Source organism: Cydia splendana, chromosome 3, assembly GCF_910591565.1.
Source record: "Cydia splendana chromosome 3, ilCydSple1.2, whole genome shotgun sequence".
Classification (NCBI taxonomy): domain Eukaryota; kingdom Metazoa; phylum Arthropoda; class Insecta; order Lepidoptera; family Tortricidae; genus Cydia; species Cydia splendana.
In genome coordinates this window covers 8,464,860-8,488,545 of record NC_085962.1, presented here as the reverse complement: position 1 = coordinate 8,488,545, position 23,686 = coordinate 8,464,860, and the positions used below count along the sequence as shown (strand labels likewise).

Sequence of the window (23,686 nt, the reverse complement as noted above, 5' to 3'; positions counted from 1 at the left end):
GTATGAAATCCCATCCCACCCCAACTACGAAAGACTACGGGGTGAGGAGGGATTTTGTGTTTATCGTTAAAGTTATGAAATGGAACTACCTAAAATCATAAAAAAAAAACTAAAATACAAACGGCCGGAACATTTATTAATAAAATTAAGTTTGCATAAAATGTAAAAATAAAATGTTATCGAGGTTTGAATGTCAGTTTTGTCCCTACTCACCCCATTTTACGGTACCTACTCATTTAAGTGTTGCGTGTGTAAGCAATCATGACAATAATACATACATATCTCGTGCCTAGTTCGTTCCCGTTCGTTAGATATCCTATCCCAGTACTTGTATCATGTAATCAAATTCGTAGGCATTATGTGCACATGCGAAATTTTACATATATTTACAAAAGCACACTTCTTGGCTTGGGCAGGCGTGGCTCACTCCGCGATTTCGTCGCTTTGCTACACGTACATCCGTTCCACACCAATTTTGGGGAAAGCCATAAGCCGCGCGTGGCGCTGTCGCCACCTAGCGGCCATATCTGTGCTGATCGTAACAGACGCGTTTTGTTAGAGAGTGAGTCTTCTGTGCCTAGTACTATTTATTCTTTATTCTGTGGCTTGGGACACATGCATTATGCTAGAGTCTGTGCAGAAAGAGAAGAGCCGTGGAAAGTATTGGGCGCCATACATTCCACGACTCTTTTCTTTCCGCAAAAACTCTATAGATATGGTTTTTACTTATATTTAGCAAAGTTTTTGTGGATCAGACACTGCACACTGGTGAAAAAGAGTTTTCGGATTTAAACATGATTACCTATTTATATCATAATTGAGGGATTGAGCAAACCCGGATTACACGCATTTGGGACCAAATATAGCTATTAAAACGATTTCCAGCTTGCTGGGAATTAATTCTTCGAAAAAATCTAATTTGATTGGTCTAGTGGCAGAAATCGAAATCAAAGATCTCTGGTTTGAACTCTGGATTTTACCAATAAGTTTTTTTGAAACTTATGTACAAATTATAATCATATGTTCTGAAAAGCGACCGAGTCACGTGTTTTTTTTTTTCACCCTTTTAAGATCCATATGGAACATACAGATCCACCTGAGCAAGAGGACTTGCTTACCAAGCAACTTGGTAACAGCACCTTGCTGTGACAGCACGTGGTGCGCGATGTCGTAGTGTCGCAGGCCGAAGCGCGACAGCTCGAGCAACCGCTGCTGCGACAGCAGGGAGGAGAGGGGGTGCGACGGCGGGTACAGCGGGGTCCCGGAGCCACCGGTGCCTCCCGACGACGACGGTGACACTGGTACTGGAAATAATGAAACATAACTGTTACATGGTAATTTCCGGGTATGTTGGGATATGAGAAATTAGTACATTTAATACGTCCTAATCCTAAGGTATGTATTTTTAAATCGTTTGATAAAATCGTAACGTCTTCATATAGTATTTTCATCAAAACTCTTCTGATGAAATGGTAGTTGTGTTTGCTTCGTGCAAAACTTTCGTCGTACGTACAATGTAGTACTTACCTACCTATTAAACATTTAACCAAAATGATTTCCGATTTAGGTCACGTTAAGTACATGTTTTGAAATTTGGTCAACAGTGATCCTCAGAATAAGTAGGTACCTAAGTATATAAAAGCATTGAAGTCTAACGTAATTGGTACTTATTTATAAGGCATTGCCATGAAACTATTTAAACCAGCCTGTACTTTTATACTACAGTATTTTTCAAACAGCTTGGTTACGGTGACAGATGTCATTTGTAGTATACTATTTATAACCTCTCGTAAAATATCGCAAAATTGTATTGAGATAGCATCTGTATCTGTCACCGTAGTAATGTTGTTTGAAAAATACTATAGTAAATTAAGTCATACAGAAAATTACCCCACTGATTTGCCTTGGACGAGTCTCGTTGGAAATGCATTAATTTTTTATCTGTTTCCATAATGAGGGCGCCTCGGGGTAACATTTCTATGATCACGGATTACATTGCTCAGTCATAATGCGCGTCATTATGCGACAATAAAAGGTTTATGCGTCACAGCTATGCTAGGGTTGCCATACGTCCCGGTACGCCGGGACATGTCCCGGTTTGAAGCACAGTGTCCCGGCGTCCCGGCTGATAAGAAAATTGTCCCGGTTTAAAAATCATAGTTATTTAGTAGGGGGCTGGACTTGGTAAATAATAATATACCTACATTTCTACAATTCATATGGCCAAAATTAAAAAAAAATGTTTTATGGTACCTACTTTTACCTAATGTCCAATATCAGTTTCTCAGACACACAATAATTAGATGATTATGTAAATTATGTTATTTTATAGCTTTTAAAGTCTGTAATGTAGAGCTCAAATTTCAGGCTCCCAAGGGCCTAAAACCTCATCAATGGAACTTCGGCCCTCCGAGTAACTCTTGTACATATGACACATATTATTGTTGAGTAACACTAGCGCTGCTTTCTTACAGCTCGACCTTCAGTGTCGCTTAATTTTTAACAAATATAAAAATTTGATTTGAGAAGCTTGGCCTTTTGCCTCGCATGAAAGCTCACCGCGCTGGTTATAAGTACGCTTCGGGCTTATTAAGTAATGTGGAGATTTCTGAGCTCGACCTTCAGCCTCACATTTTACCTAAATTTTTGGTTTGTCTTCCAAATCTCGTCTTCTTCAGCTTAGCCTTTGACCTCGCTGCGCCAAGCTCGGCCTACGGTTTCGCTTTTTAATACAATGGACATTGGTTGGCGTCTATGCTCTAGCTGAGCTTATCCTGAAGCACGGCTTCGACCTCGCATGAAAGCTAGCCTCACTGGGGAACTTCGGATTTTTAGGCCCGGCCCAGCCTTTTTAACACGCTTTCACAATTTTGACAAAAAAATTTCGCGCTCGCTTCGCTCGCGTTTTTTGCTGCTTGACCCTGAATCCCCTGAATCTACATGGTAGCTTGACTGGTCAATGAATAATAATTTAAACACATGGAAAATTTATCTCCGAAACTACTGTGCTAAAATTTTGAAAAAAAAAAACACAAAATAGGTCTTTACCTATCTATAGGAAAACCTATCAGAAATGTGCAGTCAAGCGTGAGTCGGACTTAATTATAGACATTTCACTCACGTTTCACATGAAAAAATACATTGTTACAAATTGTGTAACCCTTTAAACGCGACGCGAGTCCGACTCGCACTTGGCCGGTTTTCTTTAAATGTCCCGGTTTGAGTCCCCACACTTATGGCAACCCTAAGCTATGCAATCACGGGTAGAGCCTCCAAGCGCTCGAAGCTCGAAGGCCAAAATGATGTATGCGACATAAATTAAGCCTCATAGGTAAAAAATCATTTCCGAAATAAATACTGCAATCTAGTCTATTAGAACTAATATTTTTTTTTATAATCCCAAAAATGTTAAGCTGACAAACAATATAAATATAAGAAGAACAATAAATCTATGATTAGATAAGTACTATATTGTAGATATTTCATGAGTGTATCTATTGAGGTACAGTCGATGTTCTCCTTTTCAGGCATACTTAGGTATTTATTAGATAATAAGACCGTATCCTTAATACTCATTAAGGTATTAGATACCTCCTAACAGTACTTACTACTTTATATTACATACTACGTTATATCAAAGAGAATAGATAGTATAGAGGGGTCCTGTCATAGTAAATTTTGTAGTCACAGTAAATTTACTGCCATCTATCGACACGCGACCAAAACTTAAAATGAAAACGTATAAAACTAACAAAAAAATAATATATATGGATAAATGTAACTATTGTAATGTAATGTAACTATTGATATGTATGGATCTTGTTATCCGAAATAAAATATTAAATAAATAAATAAATGATTTTATTATTTTTATATCATTTTGACCCATGTTCATTCACTGATACCTGTGTTAAAATTGTTAAATATGAAACGGTGTCGTAACCGCCATCTAGCCGAGGATAGGCCAAAGGTGTATGCGCCATCTGTGCGAGAATGACTTTTTCTTGATTTCCGAGGCACGTTTTTTACTTAGACTTTATTCATCGTCAGTTACATATGTATTTGGTTATAATTATATACTTTTGTGTTTGCGAACTTCGATATTTTCGCGGTTATAGCCCTGTAAATATTCGGTACCGTTCATGTCACTTAAGCCCAATGGCTTAATGACAATTCATTCAAGGATCAGCGGTGTGCATTTGTTGCATTATAAAGCTCCCTGTTATTCCATGATGACAAGCTTCGACACTTAGGCTCTATAATTTTAATAAAATCACCCCATAAAATACAATGTCAAAGGAACATTGTTGAAAAAGCGATAAAATAAAAATACTTTAGTGGACGTTCTTTTGATGTCCTGATTAAGAGTATCTGCTATTGAAGTTGTTAAAAATAAACAATACTAAGTAATTGGAGGTAGCATGAAAGTTTTATAAAGATATGTATTTCGCTAATCCGGCATTATTGGTGACGCAGTAGTGTCGGATTAAGAGCAAATCTGCATAATGACATTATTTTGATATGTTTTTAAATATGTTGAAGCAATATATTATATTAAAATAAGAAATTTAAAGAAAACTTGATTGTTATCTACTATTTGAGTGAATTGCAAAAAAATTTTAGGTAGGTACTTACATTGTTAAGGACCTGTAATTAGTCAAAATTTAATTGATTCCATTGTGTTACGACAATTAAGCCATTTCTATTTATGTTATATGCGTGAAAGTGTGTTGGCGTATGCTATAGACTTATATGTGTATGAATTAAATACAATAAGTACAATTTACATGGTTAATTTTCGTAACACAAATGAATCAATTAACTTCAGCTTCTTAACTACGCTGTAATTATGTACTTACATTTGTTTTTGCAATTCACCCATTTAGCCATTTACCTCTAAAGAGTGCGAAAAATCTAAGCAAAGATAATAAACCTGGATCATTTGCACCCCTTTTCAGTGCCGGATTAGAAGATGTACCGGGCCATCAAGTTGAACTTGAATTCAAAAACTTAACAATCAATAAACATGTTAATATCTGCTATAAACTGACCTCTGAGTAAACTTATCAATTGCGAAATCAGACCACTTTGCTTTGATTACCCTAATGGATCCTAAGTTTAGGTATGTTGGCCATATTTAGCTAAGGAGCAACGCCTCCGATCTCGCCTAATTTGTCTTCAAAAGCGTCAGATAATTATGTATGTTAAACAACTTGATACCATTATGGCTATACACGAATACATCGTAAAATATTCAATTATAAATTAAGCTATTAACTTAATACACCATCATAATTTGTTTATCAGGTTAAGCATCGAAATTAATGCAAGTGGCATAACTTGGTCATAACTTTACACTTTTTATTAGCGAGTCTACAAGACGACTCTGTCGAGAAAAGTATTATCACGCCTTTGCACACTGAACAAGCAAAAACTGCTTTCGAAACAGACTAAATAAGGTCTTATTTGAATTGGTTTACTTTTTGATCGGGCACGAAGAACTGGACATCGACGTATAATTTCTCGTGTAATCGCTTTAATAATCGAAGAAAAAAAGTGATATTATCTGCCCACGGTTAATAAATTAACACCGTTTAGAGCAAAAATGTAGATCCTTAGTGTCGCTACTATTATAAATAAATGAGCTCGAGCGCTCCATGTTTTAATGTAGTGCCGGGGTGCGTGCGTGTGTGTGTCTTTATTTGGGTGCGTGAGCAGTGAGGTCTTATTAAAATATTTCGAGTGGAAACTGGAAGGACCACTTAGTGGTACGCGGGAGTTCACGCCTGAGCTGATACAACATTAAGCCGACAAGATAGCTTATTTGTGCTGAGCTGAGGATTAGGGGCAATAAATCACTGATTAGAATGTATTGACTCGACGTTGACTGCAGTCGTGGCTCCTATTTATCGACCACTAGTTTTTATTACTTTATTTCACCGGTTTGGTTCATGCTTATCATGTGACGTGGTTTGTTTAACAAGTTCAATGTTCATACTAGTGCAATGTTTTTACAATGTTGTTGATTTAAATTAAACCCTTCATACATGTGAACAGGTATGCCAACCTAATTAGAAAACTAACACGACATTAATCCTTTTTTTATTATCTAGTGTCCTTCCAGGTGTCTAATAATGAAGCAGCAATGTATGTCTGATAAGCGATAGAAATAGTACCTAGTTATTTAAGTGTACAGGTTAAATTATCTTCGTAAAAGATAAGTTCCGCGACGCAGCTTTGAAATGTGTTAGCATTTAATGACGCTTTTAAGACATTTGTTGGATGGAAGTTTACACAATTAGTTCTTGCTATCGACAAACTATACTTATAAACGTAGATGCTTGCGATACGGGCACCTGCACACCGAGTTAAACATGCAAAATGTAGCGAGGGGAGCTTGCAGTTCTTGCAAGATCGTCCGAATGTGAAACAGTTTTATACAAAAAATACTGTTTACCGAGCAGACTCGCCGCTATTAATGTCATCGCGCAGCCGGAAAATTACCACCTTTCGTGTAAATTTTAATATGAAATCGAAAGTGTACACGCGGGCCCCTTTTATGGTTGCCACTTACAACTAAAATTCGTTAGAATTGTTTTTGAAAATTCGCATGCATTATGTTGATCAGTTAAGAGTTAAAAACCGTATACTCGGTCCGGTAATAAAATATTATATTCGAATGATTCGTGTTAAATTGCCCATGAGATTAGTTCAAGTTCTTGCTTTGAAAAATAGGTAATCGGATGATGTCTGGATTTATGTTGCTGATGATAATACACATTTATTTCCTGTCAAATTCGATTCAAAATTAATAAAATTATGTTTCGTTTGTAAAAAAAATCCTGTGGCCTAACCATTGACTTACACGAATTCTAAATTAGTAAAATAGGAATCGAAAACATCAGTCAGATCACATAATCCCTTTAAATTTGCCTCTCATATCACTAAACCTTATAAAACAGTCCCCCGCCGCGTCTGTCTGTTTGTGTCTTTGTTTGTATGCTCGCTATAAACTCAAAAACTACTGAACGGATTTTCATGGGGTTTTCACCTATCAATAGAGTGATTCTTGGCGAAGGTTTAAGTGTATAATTTGTTAACCCGTGCTAACCCGGGGCGGGTAGCTAGTCATAAATAAGTTTTGGCAACAATTTTATTTTTGTTACCAGTTTTTCTCGCTGACTAGTTATACGTACTTTTCTTACCACAGGCAACTAATACACATCGATACAATTCTAAAAAGCTCAAACATTAGGTTGTGTTGTTTCATCACGGAGTTCCTATGGACACCTCCTGCTTGTCTGTCAACAATATCAGATCAGCTCGATGGTAACATAATATTGCATTGTCACCCGATTTACATATATGTATTATGTATGCAAATTTTTAGCTCAATCGGAAATCAGGAAGTCGGTCATATTCAGCTTAGAATATTTGACCCACACTAACTATCCAACAAACTTACATACTAACAGGACAAGTGAAATAAACGCTTGTAAATGTATTAAGCATGACACACAGCCTACATAAAAATACTCATTTCTCCATCGCATAAGTTTAAGCTCGCAAATCAACTCATTGCATATTCAGTGAGGATGATCGAGAGATTTAGTAGCCTTCGCGGGAAGTGCATCAAGAACGGAAGTGAGCTTTTAATAAATATACCGAGTCAAGCTACTGTGCTACTTTGTCTGTCTTAGTTAGTTAATATTGTGAACATTATCACTTTTTAGCGGCTCTGGCTTATTTATAGTATTTTTCACATAGGTACGGTGACAGCTGTCATCTAAATACCATTTTGCGTTTTAAGGTTATAAGTTGTATGGAGTTGATAGCTGTCACAGTACCCACGCTGAGCGAAATACCAAAATAGAGGGGATATTAGGTATAGTGTTCTGGCTAGGAAAAAGTAAAGTAGGGGGCAAGTCCTCCAAGTCAGCCAAAGCTCCAATATTTTGCGTAAAAAAAAGTTTCGTAATCAGAACACTATACCGAGTTCATAAATGGATCCCCACTATTTTTGTTACATCCTGTACCTATATTATAATTGTAGTTCTGTCTATAAAGATTCAAAACTGAAAAGTTGAAGTTAAAAAATATAAAAGAATATTAAGGCGCGGTGTGTAGTAAAATGCGCTTTTTTGTCACCATATTTACAGACTTTTACAAGGATTTCATGCATTATTTTCTAGTATGTATAACTTCAGTCCTTGAACTACGTTATTGCTTGTCAGAAACACAACGGCTCATAATTTTCTCGATAGAATCTTAAGTTGAAAACATGCCTAACACTGTCTTTATTTCCTTATGTTAGAAGTACTACGACGAAAATGTATATGAAACTTACTTCAGTCGATAGCTTTTAAGTAAATCTTCATTATTGCTTGTCCTTTTATCGAAACGTTAATGTTTTCATTCATCATTTGATGAATTCAACATTTTGCTTACTAAATTACACCCTACGCGGCAATACCTTGCGCCCATTCCTCACGCCAGTACGCCCGTGACCACTGTCGGCGTCGGACCTATGCTAGTTTAGCGGACGTTTCATAAAATGGGTAATCACAGTATAAATATTAGTGTCCGACCGAAGGTTCGGTTTCGGTTTCGGTTTCGGCCAGTTTCGGCCAAAAAATCATGTTTCGGCTGTAGTTTCGGTTTCGGCCAAAAAACGGCCGAACCTTTCGGCCGGGCCGAAACTTATGAAATGGTACTTCGGACAAAGACCAAAAGTTGGGGAATAAGTAGGACAACAATATTAATACATACCTACATATACTGATTCATGTATAGGTACAGAAATTAATTGGTTTATTATAAAACACAATTCCACTAATGAGAGCGCCACTGGACGGTCGACGCAGTCTTAAGAGGCTGTCAATACCTATAACGCGCACACTGTCTAATTGTATCGGAGTGAATGAGATAGCACTATCGCACGTAGCCGTTGGCCGAAAATCAGCTCGGCCCGAGTCGAACGATGTCTTTTTCGCTCTTATTCACTCACTTATTCAGTCATTTTTCTATCTATCTCTAATGGCAAATTTTGAGCGAGGCTAAAGGCTACGCTCAACTAATAGTGCCGCAAAGTTGATTTTCTCAATAGTTAATATTTTGCGAAGCTGAACAGCTGACTATTGATAATAACGAAGAAAAAACCCTTAAAAGTGTCCCCAGTACAGTTTTTCATACGAATGCTCGACCTTAGCCTCACTTTTTACCTCAATTTACCATTGGTTTGTGTTCCACATGTCCTCAGTGTCCTCTACTTCAGCTTAGCCTTTGGCCTCGCTGCGCCATGCTCGGCCTGCGGTCTCGCTTTTTAATACAATGGACATTGGTTGGAGTCTGTGCTTAACTACTTATCCTGAAGACTGAAGCACGGCTTTGACTTCGCATGAAAGTTCGCCTCACTGGGGCACTTCGAACATTTAGGCCCAGGTGAAGATCGGTACCCGGCCTTGCGATATTGTTAACAAAAAATTTCGCGCTCGCTGCGCTCGCGTTTTTGGTTGGTTTTTTGGTTGAACCTGTATCTACATGTTAGCTTGACTGGTGAATGAATAGACCAAGAAAATTCTGCAATTATTTTGATACAGTGCTACTAGTGCAAATGTTATTTATACGTCATAATTTCATAGAAGTTTTGACGTTTAAAGTAACACTTGCACTGCATGGGTTATCAAAATCGTTGCAGAATTATCTTGGTCTAACTCTAGTAATTTTATTTAAAAAAACTGCTTAAGTAACATCGTTTTCAAGGACATTGGGTGTTGACAGCCCCATAATATGTGTGTAAAAGCGGTTTTATGACATTTTTTCAACGATTTTAACAAGTCTACAAAAGTTTCGGTTTCGGTTTCGGTTTCGGCCGAAACTAGAGCCAAAGCCGAACATTCGGTTTCGGTTTCGGTTTCGGCAAAAAAACATGTTTCGGTCGGACACTAATAAATATACAAATATGTTATACACACAATGTTTTTCAACATGCTTACGAAGAAAAGCAAAATAATTCTTAAATACGGTGACATTTCAGACATTCGTCCGTCATATTGTCATTTTATAACAAGTTGGGCAGCAAAGGCACACACCCATCTAACCAATCCGGAATTCAGTCACGATTGATAAATTGTGTAAACATATTTTAAAAGGCTATAAAATTAATCAAATTGAATAATTTTTAAACATAGATATACAGGATTCAAATATTTTAGACTGGTCATATTTTTCATAATACCGATTTCGCCTGGCAAATCGTATTACTTTTTGGCAACCGGGTTTTTTAACCTAATTAGACCCCGCTGAATCCGAATTTGCCGGTTGCTTGATCGAATTCTTGACCGGAAGTGAGATATTTGATATTAAAGGACCCTTTTTTTAGTTTTTCGTAAATAACTCTTAAACGGTGGCGCATAGCAAAACATATTTTATTACATAAGTAATCTGCATAAAATTGCCTACAAGAAAGATTTAGTACAATTTTTTGCTAGGATCAATATTCAAAGAGATATTAACGCGGGAAATTCAATTATAATCACTTCTAAGGTCCCTTTTTTTAGTTTTTCGTTAAAAAACTCGTAAACGGTGGCCAATATCAAAAAATGTTGTAATACGTTAATAATCTACACAAAATTTTGTACAAAAAAGATTCAGTACAGACTTTTCGCAGGGATCAATATTTAAAAAGATAATAAAGAAGGAAAGTTAATTATAATAAATTCTAAGGTTCCTTTTTTGTATTTTTTCGTTAATAATTTGAAAAGTATGACTCATTGCAAAAAAAATCTTATACATAATAACAACTTACCCGCTGCTTTGTCTTTTTAGGGTTCCGTACCCAAAGGGTAAAACGGGACCCTATTACTAAAACTTCGCTGTCCGTCCGTCCGTCCGTCCGTCTGTCACCAGGCTGTATCTCACGAACCGTGATAGCTAGACAGTTGAAATTTTCACAGATGATGTATTTCTGTTGCCGCTATAACAACAAATACTAAAAACAGAATAAAATAAAGATTTAAGTGGGACTCCCATACAGCAAACGTGATTTTTGACCAAAGTTAAGCAACGTCGGGCGTGGTCAGTACTTGGATGGGTGACCGTTTTCTTTTTGCATTTTTTTCCGTTTTTTTTTTGCATTATGGTACTGAACTCTTCGTGCGCGAGTCCGACTCGCACTTGCCCGGTTTTTTTTAATATTGATCCTAGCGAAAAGTGTCCTACATGTTTCTTGTAGGAAATTTTATGTTTATTATTTATTTATAAGATTTTTTTTGCTATGAGTCATACTTTTCAAATTATTAACGAAAAACTAAAAACAAGGAACCTTAGAGTTTAATATAATTAACTTTCTCTCTTTATTATCTTTTTAAATTTTGATCCCTGCTAAAAGTGTACTGAATCTTTTTTGTACAAAATTTTGTGTAGATTATTAACGTTTAACAAGATTTTTTTATATTGGCCACCATTTACGAGTTATTTACGAAAAACTAAAAAAAGGGAATTTCACCCCCCTCCCCCCTACACCCTCAGCACACCCGCTAAGCTCGAGGACATTAAGTATGGTTATCTGGACACCACAAGGTATAACTGTGCCAATTTTCAAAATTATACGAATTATTTCCGCAGATTTTTTTTATTTTCTTGAGCACTAACTCGAATGTCGAAGTAGAAGTATTTTTTGTCATTACAATCTTTAAATGCTTGACTTTTACTCGTCAATTCAAAATTAGAAAAATAGTAAGTATTACAGTTAGAGTTATAAATTGTTATAATTCTTTCTTGTACAGCTAATTTTATGTACTTATTGGAGCTATGCATAATGCATAACTCAATAGTCCCACAAATTATCTTAGCTTTGCTAGTATTCTTCCTTATATTCACTACCTACTTGCCCGAAATTGACTGCTAGAGTTAGACCAAGTCTGCAACGATTTTGATAGCATAGGCAGTGCAAGTGTTATTCATAATTTCATAGAAGATTGACGTTTAAAATAACACTTGCACTGCGTGTGCAATCAAAATCGTTGCAGATTTTTCTTGGTCTAGCTCTATTACATTTTTAATGTCTATTAGTAAGTACTATTTTTTGTCTCATAATAATTTGGTATCATTTGATTAGATTCTCAGTTTGTCGCGGTATACACTTATATTGTATATAATTAATAATTATTTACACTCACCGTCTTACCTACTACCATTTTTAATTTCATTAAGTACTCATCAAAATTCGAATTTGCTAATAAATCTTATTCAATATTAATTGCCGGAAAAAATCCCGGAACTGACAATTCAGAATACCGATGTCGTCAGAATAAGGACGTAGACGTGCTGCGCGGGAATGGTGCGGTGCGCCGCGCGGGGCGCCCGCCTGCCCGTTCTACCACGCGTCTGCTTCACCCCCTTGAAAACGTAAAACTCGAGTATAAGAGCGCCTTAAGATTTGATAGAAATTTGACGCTAGCTCATTTTGCTCGTGCTTATAAACGTAAGTCGCTCGCGGAATGTCAGTACTTATTTCAAATTCTGTCGAATTATTTTGTAACGGATCATGCACTGATTGATCTACATACATATCGCCTAGATTGAGCTCTACGATCAAAGTGTGACCGAAAGAGAAGACCAACTGGAGGATTTTATTTTGTTTTGATTACGGCATTTATGACGTCATTTGACAATAATTTGGACCGTTTTCTCTATTGCCCTATGAGCAACTGTCTTGCTCAGTGGTGGTAACTAAGACAAGGTTCAAATATAATTAGCAGAAAGGCAATAAAGTAACTAGTTCACTGCGATATAGGTACGTATGTACTTTTATAGCAATAATAGGTACTTACTGATTATACTCGTACTTAGTTTGTAAAGTCAAATGTCAAATCAAACGAAGCCGCAAGCCATCAATAAAATTATTTTGGTCGAAAATTATTACATTACTCGATTTGATCAAATTAAAAATTTGATGAATCAAATTATTAAAAATGTTTTTGGGATTAACTAAATGCCGGCAAATACTGTCATTCGATTTGTACAAGTGTTCACAATGAGCGACTGAATGTGTAGCCGACTTAACGCCCCATTAACACATAGTTACAATTGTCTACTAATTAAGCAGCATCGCCTCAGTTTACCAAGCCAGCTGATTATTATGCGTGATCACCATTTAAATGTTAATTAGATTTATTAGCGCACCTGATCAAACCTGCCTCAATATAAACGTTGACGTGAAAAACAGACTACAGCGAATTCCTATCGCGGACTACCAGATAGCCAGCTCAGACAAGCCAGTATAAAATGGGATCTTACAACGCATATTTATTGAGGGTATCCATACTATTTTGCCTAAGTCAAACGCTCGCCTACGTTAAGAATACAATGCCTGTTGCCAGCACTCACCTAGCAAATGTATTGTGACTCACACAGCAATCATGTATGTTTTAGCAAACATAACGTCGCCGCTAATTATTAACTATATAAATTAGTAATTAATTTATTCTCAGCATATATACAAGTTTACGATTCACATTTAGATGGTTATCTGAGCTATTATACCAGATCCTACTACTGCGTTTGCATTCTCGACTATTACAAACACTATCTTTGATCGGATTAAATAGTCAACGACGTCTCTGCGGCCATAAATTCCGTCTGATGCTGTCGGTTTGTTTGGTATCGTTAATCAAAACGTACCTATCAAACATGGGGTACCTACCTATAGTCTGTATCTTTAGGGTGCTTTAGGTATTTAAATAAAAGTAAACAAACAATTTGTAAATTTTCGGGTAGTTATAACATTTATTGGTTAACCGAACAAATACAAAACCGACTGGACCAGACACTGAACGACCTGCTTTAACCTACATTATTTGATCATCTAATGTTTTCATCTACCCTCAAATGACTTAAGGAGCCATTTGAGGGTAGTTTTGTTTACATTTATTTAAATAGGTACCTAAAGATACAGAGTATAGTAGAGTCACTTTGGTACGAAGGATGTAATAATGACATAAATGTATAAGTAAGCCTATAATTTGCTTCTAAATTAATATTCTTTAATGTTTTTATTTCATCATACTTTTCAAATTGATTTTGTATAGGATCTAGTTTTCGTAGAGGTTATCGACTTAGAGAGGTTCTTACAGGTTTTTCTTCGTCTCAAAGAGGTTTAGGTGATAGGTAAAATGAAAAAAAAACGTATAAGAGAGGTAAGTACTTTCTTTTTATTTTCTTCGAGTTACAGAGGTTTGTTGATAAATAATTTTGCGATATAGAGGTGATAAACATGGTCAGGTCATGACAAGGTGGACGCCGCAACAAAAAAGACCGAAAGGCAGGCCTAAGAAGCGTTGGATAGATTGTGTAGAAGAAGATCTTAGGAAGATGGGAAAGTTTACCAACTGGAAGAAGGTCGCCAGGCACCGCGACAACTGGAGGAAGATTGTGGAGGAGGCCAAGACCCACAAAGGGTTGTAGCGCCAACGGAAAAAGAAGAGGTGATAAAAGAATACGTACATTTTTTTCGAATTATAAAGGTCAGTATGTAGTTCTAGTTTGCTATGAATAAATGAAATTATTCTTCTTTTTTTCAGTTTTCAAGTTATGGAGATAAAATTTGTGTTGGCCTTGAAGGTAGCCTTGAAGGGAATCATTGGTTACTTTGTCTTAAGAAGGTTAAATACATATTACGAGTTATGGAGGTCTTGGGCTTTGAAGGGAAGGAAATAGCATTTTATGAGGTTTGTGAGGATTTCGCCTTATCGAGGTTGGAGTTAGCGAGGTTCCTCTTTATAATTTAATGTTATACGAAACCGTGTTATTATTGGGTTATTTCTGCAAATTCTGGAACAGTGACAAAATTAACGTGAAATGTATATTTTGAATCATACTATATGAAAACCGACTTCTTTCGCTTGTCACCGGCGCTACGCTTCGATCTAATGTCGGGTGAATATTGAGCAACCACCGCCGGAAATGCTACCGGGCAATCTAGCGGCCGATCTACCGATTAATTAGTTCGATCGGCGGCACAATGCGAACAATGTCCCGATGGCAGTGGTTTTCGCTCACTCATCGCGGCAGCTGGGTGCGCGGGCGCCGATGACAAATGACGATCTACTCCTTACGCGCGCTAAGGCTCTTGACTGACGAAAGGGTGTGTTTGAACATTATCTACGATTACTTTCTGGAAAGTCTACGCTTATACTTCTTCCATAATATTAACTACCACTAACTACAAGTTTAAATAAATTTAATTAATAAATAAAATAAAATACAATATGAAATGTGCATAAGTAAGACTGAAAGTTTTTAGAATGGGTCACATAGTGATATAAAGGTATAACAAAAACGAGCATATATTATGTAATTTATTATTCTGTTCCACTGTTAACTACCCCGTAAAAAACTAGTGTTACCTAACTATGTAAATGTTCTCTTTTTTTGTCAATTGTATAATATGTTAAATAATCGTGAAACCTCTCCAATTAGCTGACCAAGGGCGGGTATAAATCCAGCAAGCTGTACCCGCACCTTTTCATTATTTGCATAATCAAATTGTTGCACATTGTTTAGATAAATACTTACCTGCTCTTTATACCTAAGATGGACTACTCACATAAATATCTAAACCTTTATACCTAAGAACTGCTGTAAAAATAATGAAATAAACGTTTTTGTATTTATGAAAATATATCTGTTTATGACTTTACTGAGGTATATTTTAATATCGTAGCTGTGCAGACGGACAAAAAAAATGCATATCAGGAGATTCTAACATCCCTAACTATGCAATGTGACACCAGTAAAAAAATGCATAAATATTTTTGCGTATATAAAAGAACTTTTCTCAAAAATGGTCGGCAAAGTCGACTTTGCCGTATAAAAAATAGGTCGCGAAGTGCGGAGTTTATGGTCAGTCAAAAATTAAAAAGTTAAAAACATTGCAGTCTCGATTTTGGGACTGCAATGTTGCATACAAATTCCATTATTTCCATTGTCGAGTTCCAAACTTTTAAAAAGTTTAAATGGCCATATCAAATGACGGCACAGGCCCGTTAAACAGCCAAACAGATGAATAGTAATAATTATTATAAAGTTGATACCGCGACTATTTAGCTGCCTCAAATAGCTTGGCGTATTTTCGGCAGAAAAATACACTTCTATTTTAAAATTTAAAAAATAAAAAGGCATCAAAGCAAACATAAAATATGTATTTTAAACAGACACGCTTTGCACCCCAAAAATAAGCTATTAAGTACCTAAGTATGTAGTGAGATTGCTTATCAAGTTATCAGGATGTATGATTTCAATTTATTTAGAACTTTATTGTTTTTATTTTGTTTTCCGGTTAACTCCGCCGGTTAATGCGAGGTTAACTCGTACTGTCAATCGTGGTGTGGTGGAAGGTTTGGTTACGTGAAACTGATTTGTTAAAATTATTGATAGAAACATAAGTAAATAAATTTAAACGAAAGTGGAGGACCTGCGCGAAATCGCCTTTTCATACAAACGTACTTAGTCCTCATCTTCCTATCTGGATATTAACATCACTGGAAATGTTTGTATATTATTAACCGTTACGTCTGATTTTTTTCGAATTTTTAATTATTATAAGAGTTAGGAGCATTTGAAAATTTTTGTGAAAACTGTTTTTCGCTCCTATTTTTTACAATAATCAAAAAATCGAAAAAAGTCAAACGTAGAGGCATAGCTATAGTTATATTATACCTTCATCAAATTATTTACTTAAAAACATTTTCCATAATGTCAATATCCAGAGAGGAAAATGTTTAGTATAGAGAGGCGGCCATCCCCTTCCTCTTAAACAAGAGCCTAAAGTGTAATTCTATGGAACTTGCTAACTATGTAAACAAAAGTCACTAGTAAATTCATCATTCTTTGACAATTTCAATATGGCGTTTTGTTTACATAGTTAGCAAGTGCCATAGAATGACACTTTATTTCATAGTATGCTTTAATTAAGAGGAAAGGGGATGGCCGTTTCTCCATAAAAACGTAGTCCCCATTTTACTCTCTGGATATTGACGTTATGAAAACTATTTTTACATACTTTGATGTATATTCACCATAGCTATGTCCCTACGTTTGACTTTTTTCGATTTTTTGATTACTGTATAAATTAGGCGCGAAAAACTGATGTCATAAAAAAAAATGCTCCTAACTCTTAATATATTTTTTTAATAATGTTAATATCTAGAGAGGAAAATGGAGACTACGTTTGTATGGAGAAGCGGCCGTCCCCTTTCCTCTTAAACATGCATTAATTAAACATGTATGTATGTGAAGTCTCGAATCCACATTCAGCTAAATTTGTCAGTCGCAATAGAAAATAAACATACTGATGCATTCTTTTTTACGTCGACGATTTTTATTTTTGTCATGTATAGTTCGTTTTTTTAGCATTAGAAAGAACTTGAAAGATGGTAAGCGATCTTGACATGTCTTTTAATGGAAAAACGCTTTTTACAAATCAATAACTATTACTTATGAAAGCAGAAGAATATAAATGATCGTATTAGATTCATAATTGTTACAAATTTGCCGTAGCTTATTTTTAAAATGTGTTTTTCAATTAAAAAAATAAAAATAAAAATAAAAATAAAAATAAAAATAATTTATTTCAGACTTTAGGTCCATTGGGGTTAGTATCATTATGCTAAACTTAAAATTAGGGTTAACATCATATAAAACTAAAGAATACATTAAAATTTAAAAATAAAACATAACTAACTTAACCTATGACCCGGTACATACGGAACTGGCGCATGCAGACCGAGCCAGTGCCTCATTAGGGGGCTGTCCCACGTTTCTGAGACAATGCCCAGGATTCTATTGGGGCTGTCCCGTATTCTGCTCAGGGTTGAAGCACACCTCTTTCGCATGATGGCATGGAATCCATCTATTCCGGCATTGGCAAACATCCCCGAGGCGCTACAGTAACGAGGCAACCCCATCAGAACCCTGAAAGCATTGTTATATTGTACGCGTAGAGCGTTGTAGGCCTTCTGCGTGTAGTTGGCCCATAGGCTGCAGGTGTAAAAAGATTGGCAATATGCTGTGAACAGCGTCGCCTTGACTTGTTTCGTACACCGTGCAAACCTACGCGCCAACATGTTGCATCTGACTGACAACGCTCTACGCTCACGTTCCATATCCATGGTATCACTCAGATCTTCCGTGACCCAGTGACCCAGATACTTAAATTTGACGACTTTATTTAGAGGAGTCCCGCATAGTTTTAGGTGTGGTACGTCAGGATAATATTTGGAGCCAGCCTTAAACACAAGCCACTCACTCTTCTTTACGTTGTATCTGAGTCCATGGGTCTCGGCATACTTCTCACAAATACTGAGAAGAGTGATCATCGCGTTGATTGATGGAGTCAGCAGCACCATATCATCTGCATAACTAATGTTGTTTACGCACACTCCACCGATATGACAGCCTTTATAGGTGCTGCTGAGTTCAACAATCAGACGCATCAAGCATCGCATCGCAGATTACGCATCAATTAAAAGACACATCAAGATTGTAAAAAATGAACTATAGGTAATTAAGTAAATATTCTTTCTTGTGTACCATACAGTTAAAAATAAACAGAAAATTATATGAACAGAGTACAGAGGTAAAAAAAAAACGCAGAAAAAAAGAGATACCATCATCTTCCTCAACATTGCCTACTATGCCCAATATTGCCTGGCTTGTAAGCTTATAACACGGTGATTCTTTACTAAACAGTTGTCTTTGTCTAATTCCTATTGGGAAATGTTGGGCAATGGTAGATAATGTTGAGGACGTTGATGGGATATTAAAATTGCAAAAACATATGAATATTTTGTATCTTTAGGTATTTAAATAAAAGTAAACAAACAATTGTAGATTTTCAGGTAGTTATAACATTTATTGGTTAACCGACCAAAAAACCGACTGGACCAGTCACTGAACGACCTAACATTAACCTACATTATTGAATCATGTAATGTTTAGATACCCTCAACTGGCTTAAGGAGCCATTTGAGGGTAGATTTTGTTTACTTTTATTTAAATACCTAAAGATAAAGTGTCAAACTTGCTAACTATGTAAACAAACCGCCATATTGAAATTGTCTCTGAATGATGAATTTAAGTACTAGTCACTTTTGTTTACATAGTTAGCAAGTTCCATAGAATGACACTTTACAGAGTATTCGGTTGACTGAAATAATTCCTTATGAAATATACCCATTACCCATATCGCCGCCTACCTTCAATACGGCAATAACAAAGTTAAGTTTCCGTTAAAAAATATTGTGCCCGTGGCCGTATTCAAGCACGATTATGTTGTTTCGCCGATTTGTGCAACTTATCGACGGCACATGGACTTAGCTAATTTTATGTTTAGTAGTATTGTTTCATTATATTTTACGTTTAAACAATGTATTTATTTCTGTGTACTGAACAGAATTAAATGAAAATAATAGAAAACTTATCCATTAAGACGATATTTAATATTTACCTCTAGCATGAGGCTATAATTTGATTTGAGTCACCCTTATATCTACTATATTTTTATATACGAGTATGTGTACGCCATTTAAATTAATCAGTAAATTTAAGAACCACACAAATGTCTAATTGATCTTGAACATTGGTAAGCTGATTAAGATAGCTACTCCAAAATTTGTATCTAACAAGGAAACGAAAATCACTCACCATTGGGTGATATGTTGAGGGGTTGTGGCATGGCAGCGGGCGCGGGCGGCGCCGGCTCCATCTTCCAGGGCGCGCAGCACGAGGCGGGGGAGAACTCTGGCGTGGGGCCGCTGCCCGCCGATATCAACATGATAACATGCGGCCAGACCACGACACTCAGACCTCGTCTTATCTGTCCGACACTGGAACCGAGACCTATACCTTCGGCACGGACGCACTAGGCAAGCACGCGCTCACTCGAAGCTCAGCCAGAACACTGAAGAGCGCGCTGGGTGCCCGACGCGCCCACTGGCGCCCACTCCCATTCGCACGCCTCGGAAAAAAAATCACCGCTCCAAACAATAACAAGAACTGCCTTCACGGACTCGAGCCTCCGCGCACCTCTCACTCTAACGCTCTTAATTCGATTTCCGAACGCGTCAAAAATTACGGCAGCGCTCGATTCGATTGTAACCTTCCGTCCCGTTCTTGGCTTTTTAAATTCGAACGGCTTACTTTCCCAAACACGATTTAGAATCATATAGTTTCTACAATTAAGGTTCATTTCACAATTACAAAAGCGTTGCACTACGGACCTTTTGGAATCGAGAGCAAACGGAACTACTCCTACTCGCACTCGTTTGGTTCAGCTTAAGCTTGAATCGCATGAAAGGGACAGGTGCACTACCGCCGCCGGTAGAATTACGGTAGTGAGCACAGGTGATCTTTTACCACTCTTTAGCGAAGGTGTTAATGTAAGCCTATCCCTCTCTGGCACGCAATAGATAACAGCTATATTGAGAGACAGATACAGTGTAATGTGTGCTTTTTAATTAGAAGTGGTTCGAGTTAACCATGCTTAACATCCGTTCTAATAAACGCGGTGCGTGTTAAGGTAACTTTCATATTTAATTAATTAGAAGAGTAAGTTCGTAATTCTGATTTTTACTTGAGCCAAGACTTAATTTCAACCGGTCGAAAATAATTAATAAGTTGAGTCAAAACTAATTGATTCTAAGCACGGTACTACAATCGATAGGTAATTACTGTGTTTTTATTAACCAACCATAATGTGATTTGTAGTGTTTAGTTTTAAAATATGATATTTAAAACTTTTGCGTTTTGAATAGATATTAACTTACAAGTATGGGTCTATCGGGTAAATAAAGGTAATAAAATAAATTCGCGAAAGACCCGTCTATAAATATGAGTTAATATGAATTTTAAAACATGTTTTTATAATATGTATGCTAGTTTTAAGGTATTTATGTATACTGCCGTGAAGTACTTAAACAACAGTAAGTGCTACTTTTGCGATTGTTTTGTTTTTTCTTGATCTTGGACCACCATGTCAAGACGCACACATGTATATAGTCCACGTGCGATTATGATAATGGGAACATATAAAACTCGAAGCATCCATGTACAGTAAATCAGAAGAATTTAGTAAATTATTGAGGTAAAACTAACTAAACTGCAGTAATAAAGTTGTCGGCTGTGAATTTTGAGACTTTACTGATTAAAATACAGTAAAGGTCTCACGTTAATCCTATATTAACAAGTAAAGAGTAGTTAATACTTACGCCAAAAACGTTATTTGTACTGTGTTTGAAATCTTATTTTTCAGCATAATTACTAATTAAAATGCAGTAAACTAAGCGCACTTACTGTGATTTAAACGGTCGTTTCGCTATTTTCAAATGTATTTACTGCCTAAGACCTGAGAGATTTAACTACCTTTCAAGTGTCGTTTCATTTAGATTGATTAACCACATTGTAGGACAAAATTTAATAATATCAATACCATTGATGAAATGCGGTGCTGTCGATCGTCCTACAAGTTGTCAAACACGGTCCTTAATAATCCCCTATCCTCTTAAGACCCAAGGCCCTACCTATAGGTAACACTTATTCAGTTCGATGAAATTTAAATCATATTCAATTGGAACAGCGTCGTTCAATTTTCATTTTTTTTTTTGTAATAATGGATATTCTTGTATAAATATATGTGAAAGCTTTTTATTACTAGTATTTTTATTCAGTACCCTTACCACGACTTTGACACTGACATATTCGCTAACGTCTGCGTAACTTACTTTCTATACAACATCGCAGGTATGAACGATATGTATTGTTAAAAAGTTATGCACAGGCTAGCGAATATGTCAGTGTCACATCAGTGTCGACTTCGTTGTAAGACTACAACAGCATGTAGACGAGAAGATAAAGATCTCATTTTTATCGAATTTGTATACATAGTCACAAGTTAGATTATATTAATCTGTAGGAATTGATTATAAAGATTGAGTGCCATGGAAAAAGTCTGATTTTTATGATAGGTACTCTACGGGTTACTACTACTAATTCCAACTACATAGTAAGAGATACTTATTTAATTTATACTAAGTAAAATACAGTAAATAGTTATGTATGCTGTACTTTAGCTTGCAATTCATTCAAGTAGCTATTAGTGTACGAGGGTCGTTTAGAGTAATCCGCTTGTTTACTGCACTTTATTCTGCATTTAATGTGTTTTTACTTCTTTCCGATGGGCCACTAGTTGCCTGAAATAAAAAAATCATTAGTTAATGAAAGAACAAAAGAAACAAAATACATACATAGAATAAAAATAGTGCAAGTACCATTAAAAATTCCCATTGTGTCCATATGTGGAATAAAATCACTGTCTTTAAATAGAACGGCATGTGGTACCTAGGTGCTATTGAATGCAATATGTTGTCTGGATTGGAAGGATTTATTTTGAATACACTAATTACAGGAAAGTGGCCTGTAATGACAGTATGGAAACCTTTTGATGAACTCTATAATACAAATCTGCCTGTTTGTTAATATGTACACACTACTTTGACACATAAACAAATGTAATAGAGTTTATTATAGCATGCTAACTCTAGTAGCAACTATTAAATTGATTGCAGCTAGTGATTAGCAAATCTTTTGAGCCGCGAAATATCTACTTTTTTAATAAATAAACCCAATAATAAGGTGGAGTTTTTATAGAAAATTTGATTTTTGCGCCTTTATCTACTGAGGCCCACTTGCACCATCCCGCTAACGCAGGGTTAAGTGATTAAACCGTTTAATTTAGTGTCAAATTGTACTATGGTAACCATGGTAACTCCAGGTTTAACCGCTTAACCTCGGGTTATTGAATAGTGCAAGTGGCACTAACGGGTTGGATGTGTTTCAGTATAATTATTTGGCATTTTTTCTTATTATACGGACAAAATGATAGAAGTATGTTACCATAATTTTCGCCAGAATTTATACTGCTGATTAGTCTTCCCTGATTATCTGTGTATTCCGAAATAAGTATGAGATACTTTTAGACTCACTTAAGCATCAAGTGTGCGTACCAATACTCTTCCCATTCATATTAGTAAAGGATAAGAAGGCAGGCCCGGTGTTTTTTTATTCTCTGCCGCTTGAAAGTGGCCGCATCGCCTTGTAGCGCCGGGACAGGGGCGATACACGTACGATTTAGTGCCACGGTACAGCGTGGGTGTCGCCTAATGAATATATTTATTTATACCTCGGACACTCGCCGACTTTTATCTGACACCGCATTGCCGAAGGACATGTACATTGTACCTATCTTGCCGTGAAACTAACTATACATACAGCGTGTTTAAAAAGCCACTATACCTGATGCATCAAGCTTACGCTGTTTATATATATACAGGCTAGCTAAAAAATAACTGCATTCCCGTTGCCAGGGAGGTTTTGGGATCATACTGAGCAACTTTTACTATGGGACCAAACCGAAAACGCGAAAAAAAAATTTCGGTGTTTCATACATTTTGACTGGTCCGTTTTCTATGGGACGGTAAAATTTTTTTTATTGATTTCGGGGTTGGTCCCAGTAAAAGTTGCTCAGTATAATCTCAAAACCTCCCTGACAACAGGAATGCAGTTAATTTTTAGCTACCGTGTATATCCACATAACAATGTCTTGTAACAACACAGATTTTTTTAACAACGT

At 36.3% G+C, this 23,686-nt stretch overlaps 1 protein-coding gene across 2 annotated transcripts in view; it reads right to left on the bottom strand.

Annotated features, from left to right (window-relative positions):
• The window catches only part of LOC134806502 (paired box protein Pax-6-like), a 49,431-nt gene extending 29,223 nt beyond the window's left edge, over positions 1–20,208 (bottom strand). Inside the window, exons 1-2 of one of the 2 annotated variants that reach the window (XM_063779781.1) lie at positions 19,705–20,208; positions 1,119–1,304 (exon numbers count right to left, since the gene is read on the bottom strand). In XM_063779781.1, coding sequence (XP_063635851.1) covers positions 1,119–1,304; positions 19,705–19,834 — 316 coding nt within the window. In that variant the 5' untranslated portion in view covers positions 19,835–20,208. The remainder of the gene's footprint in view (positions 1–1,118; positions 1,305–19,704) is intronic. The other variant, XM_063779782.1, reaches the window with a different exon arrangement.
• Between the last annotated feature and the right edge of the window lie 3,478 nt (positions 20,209–23,686).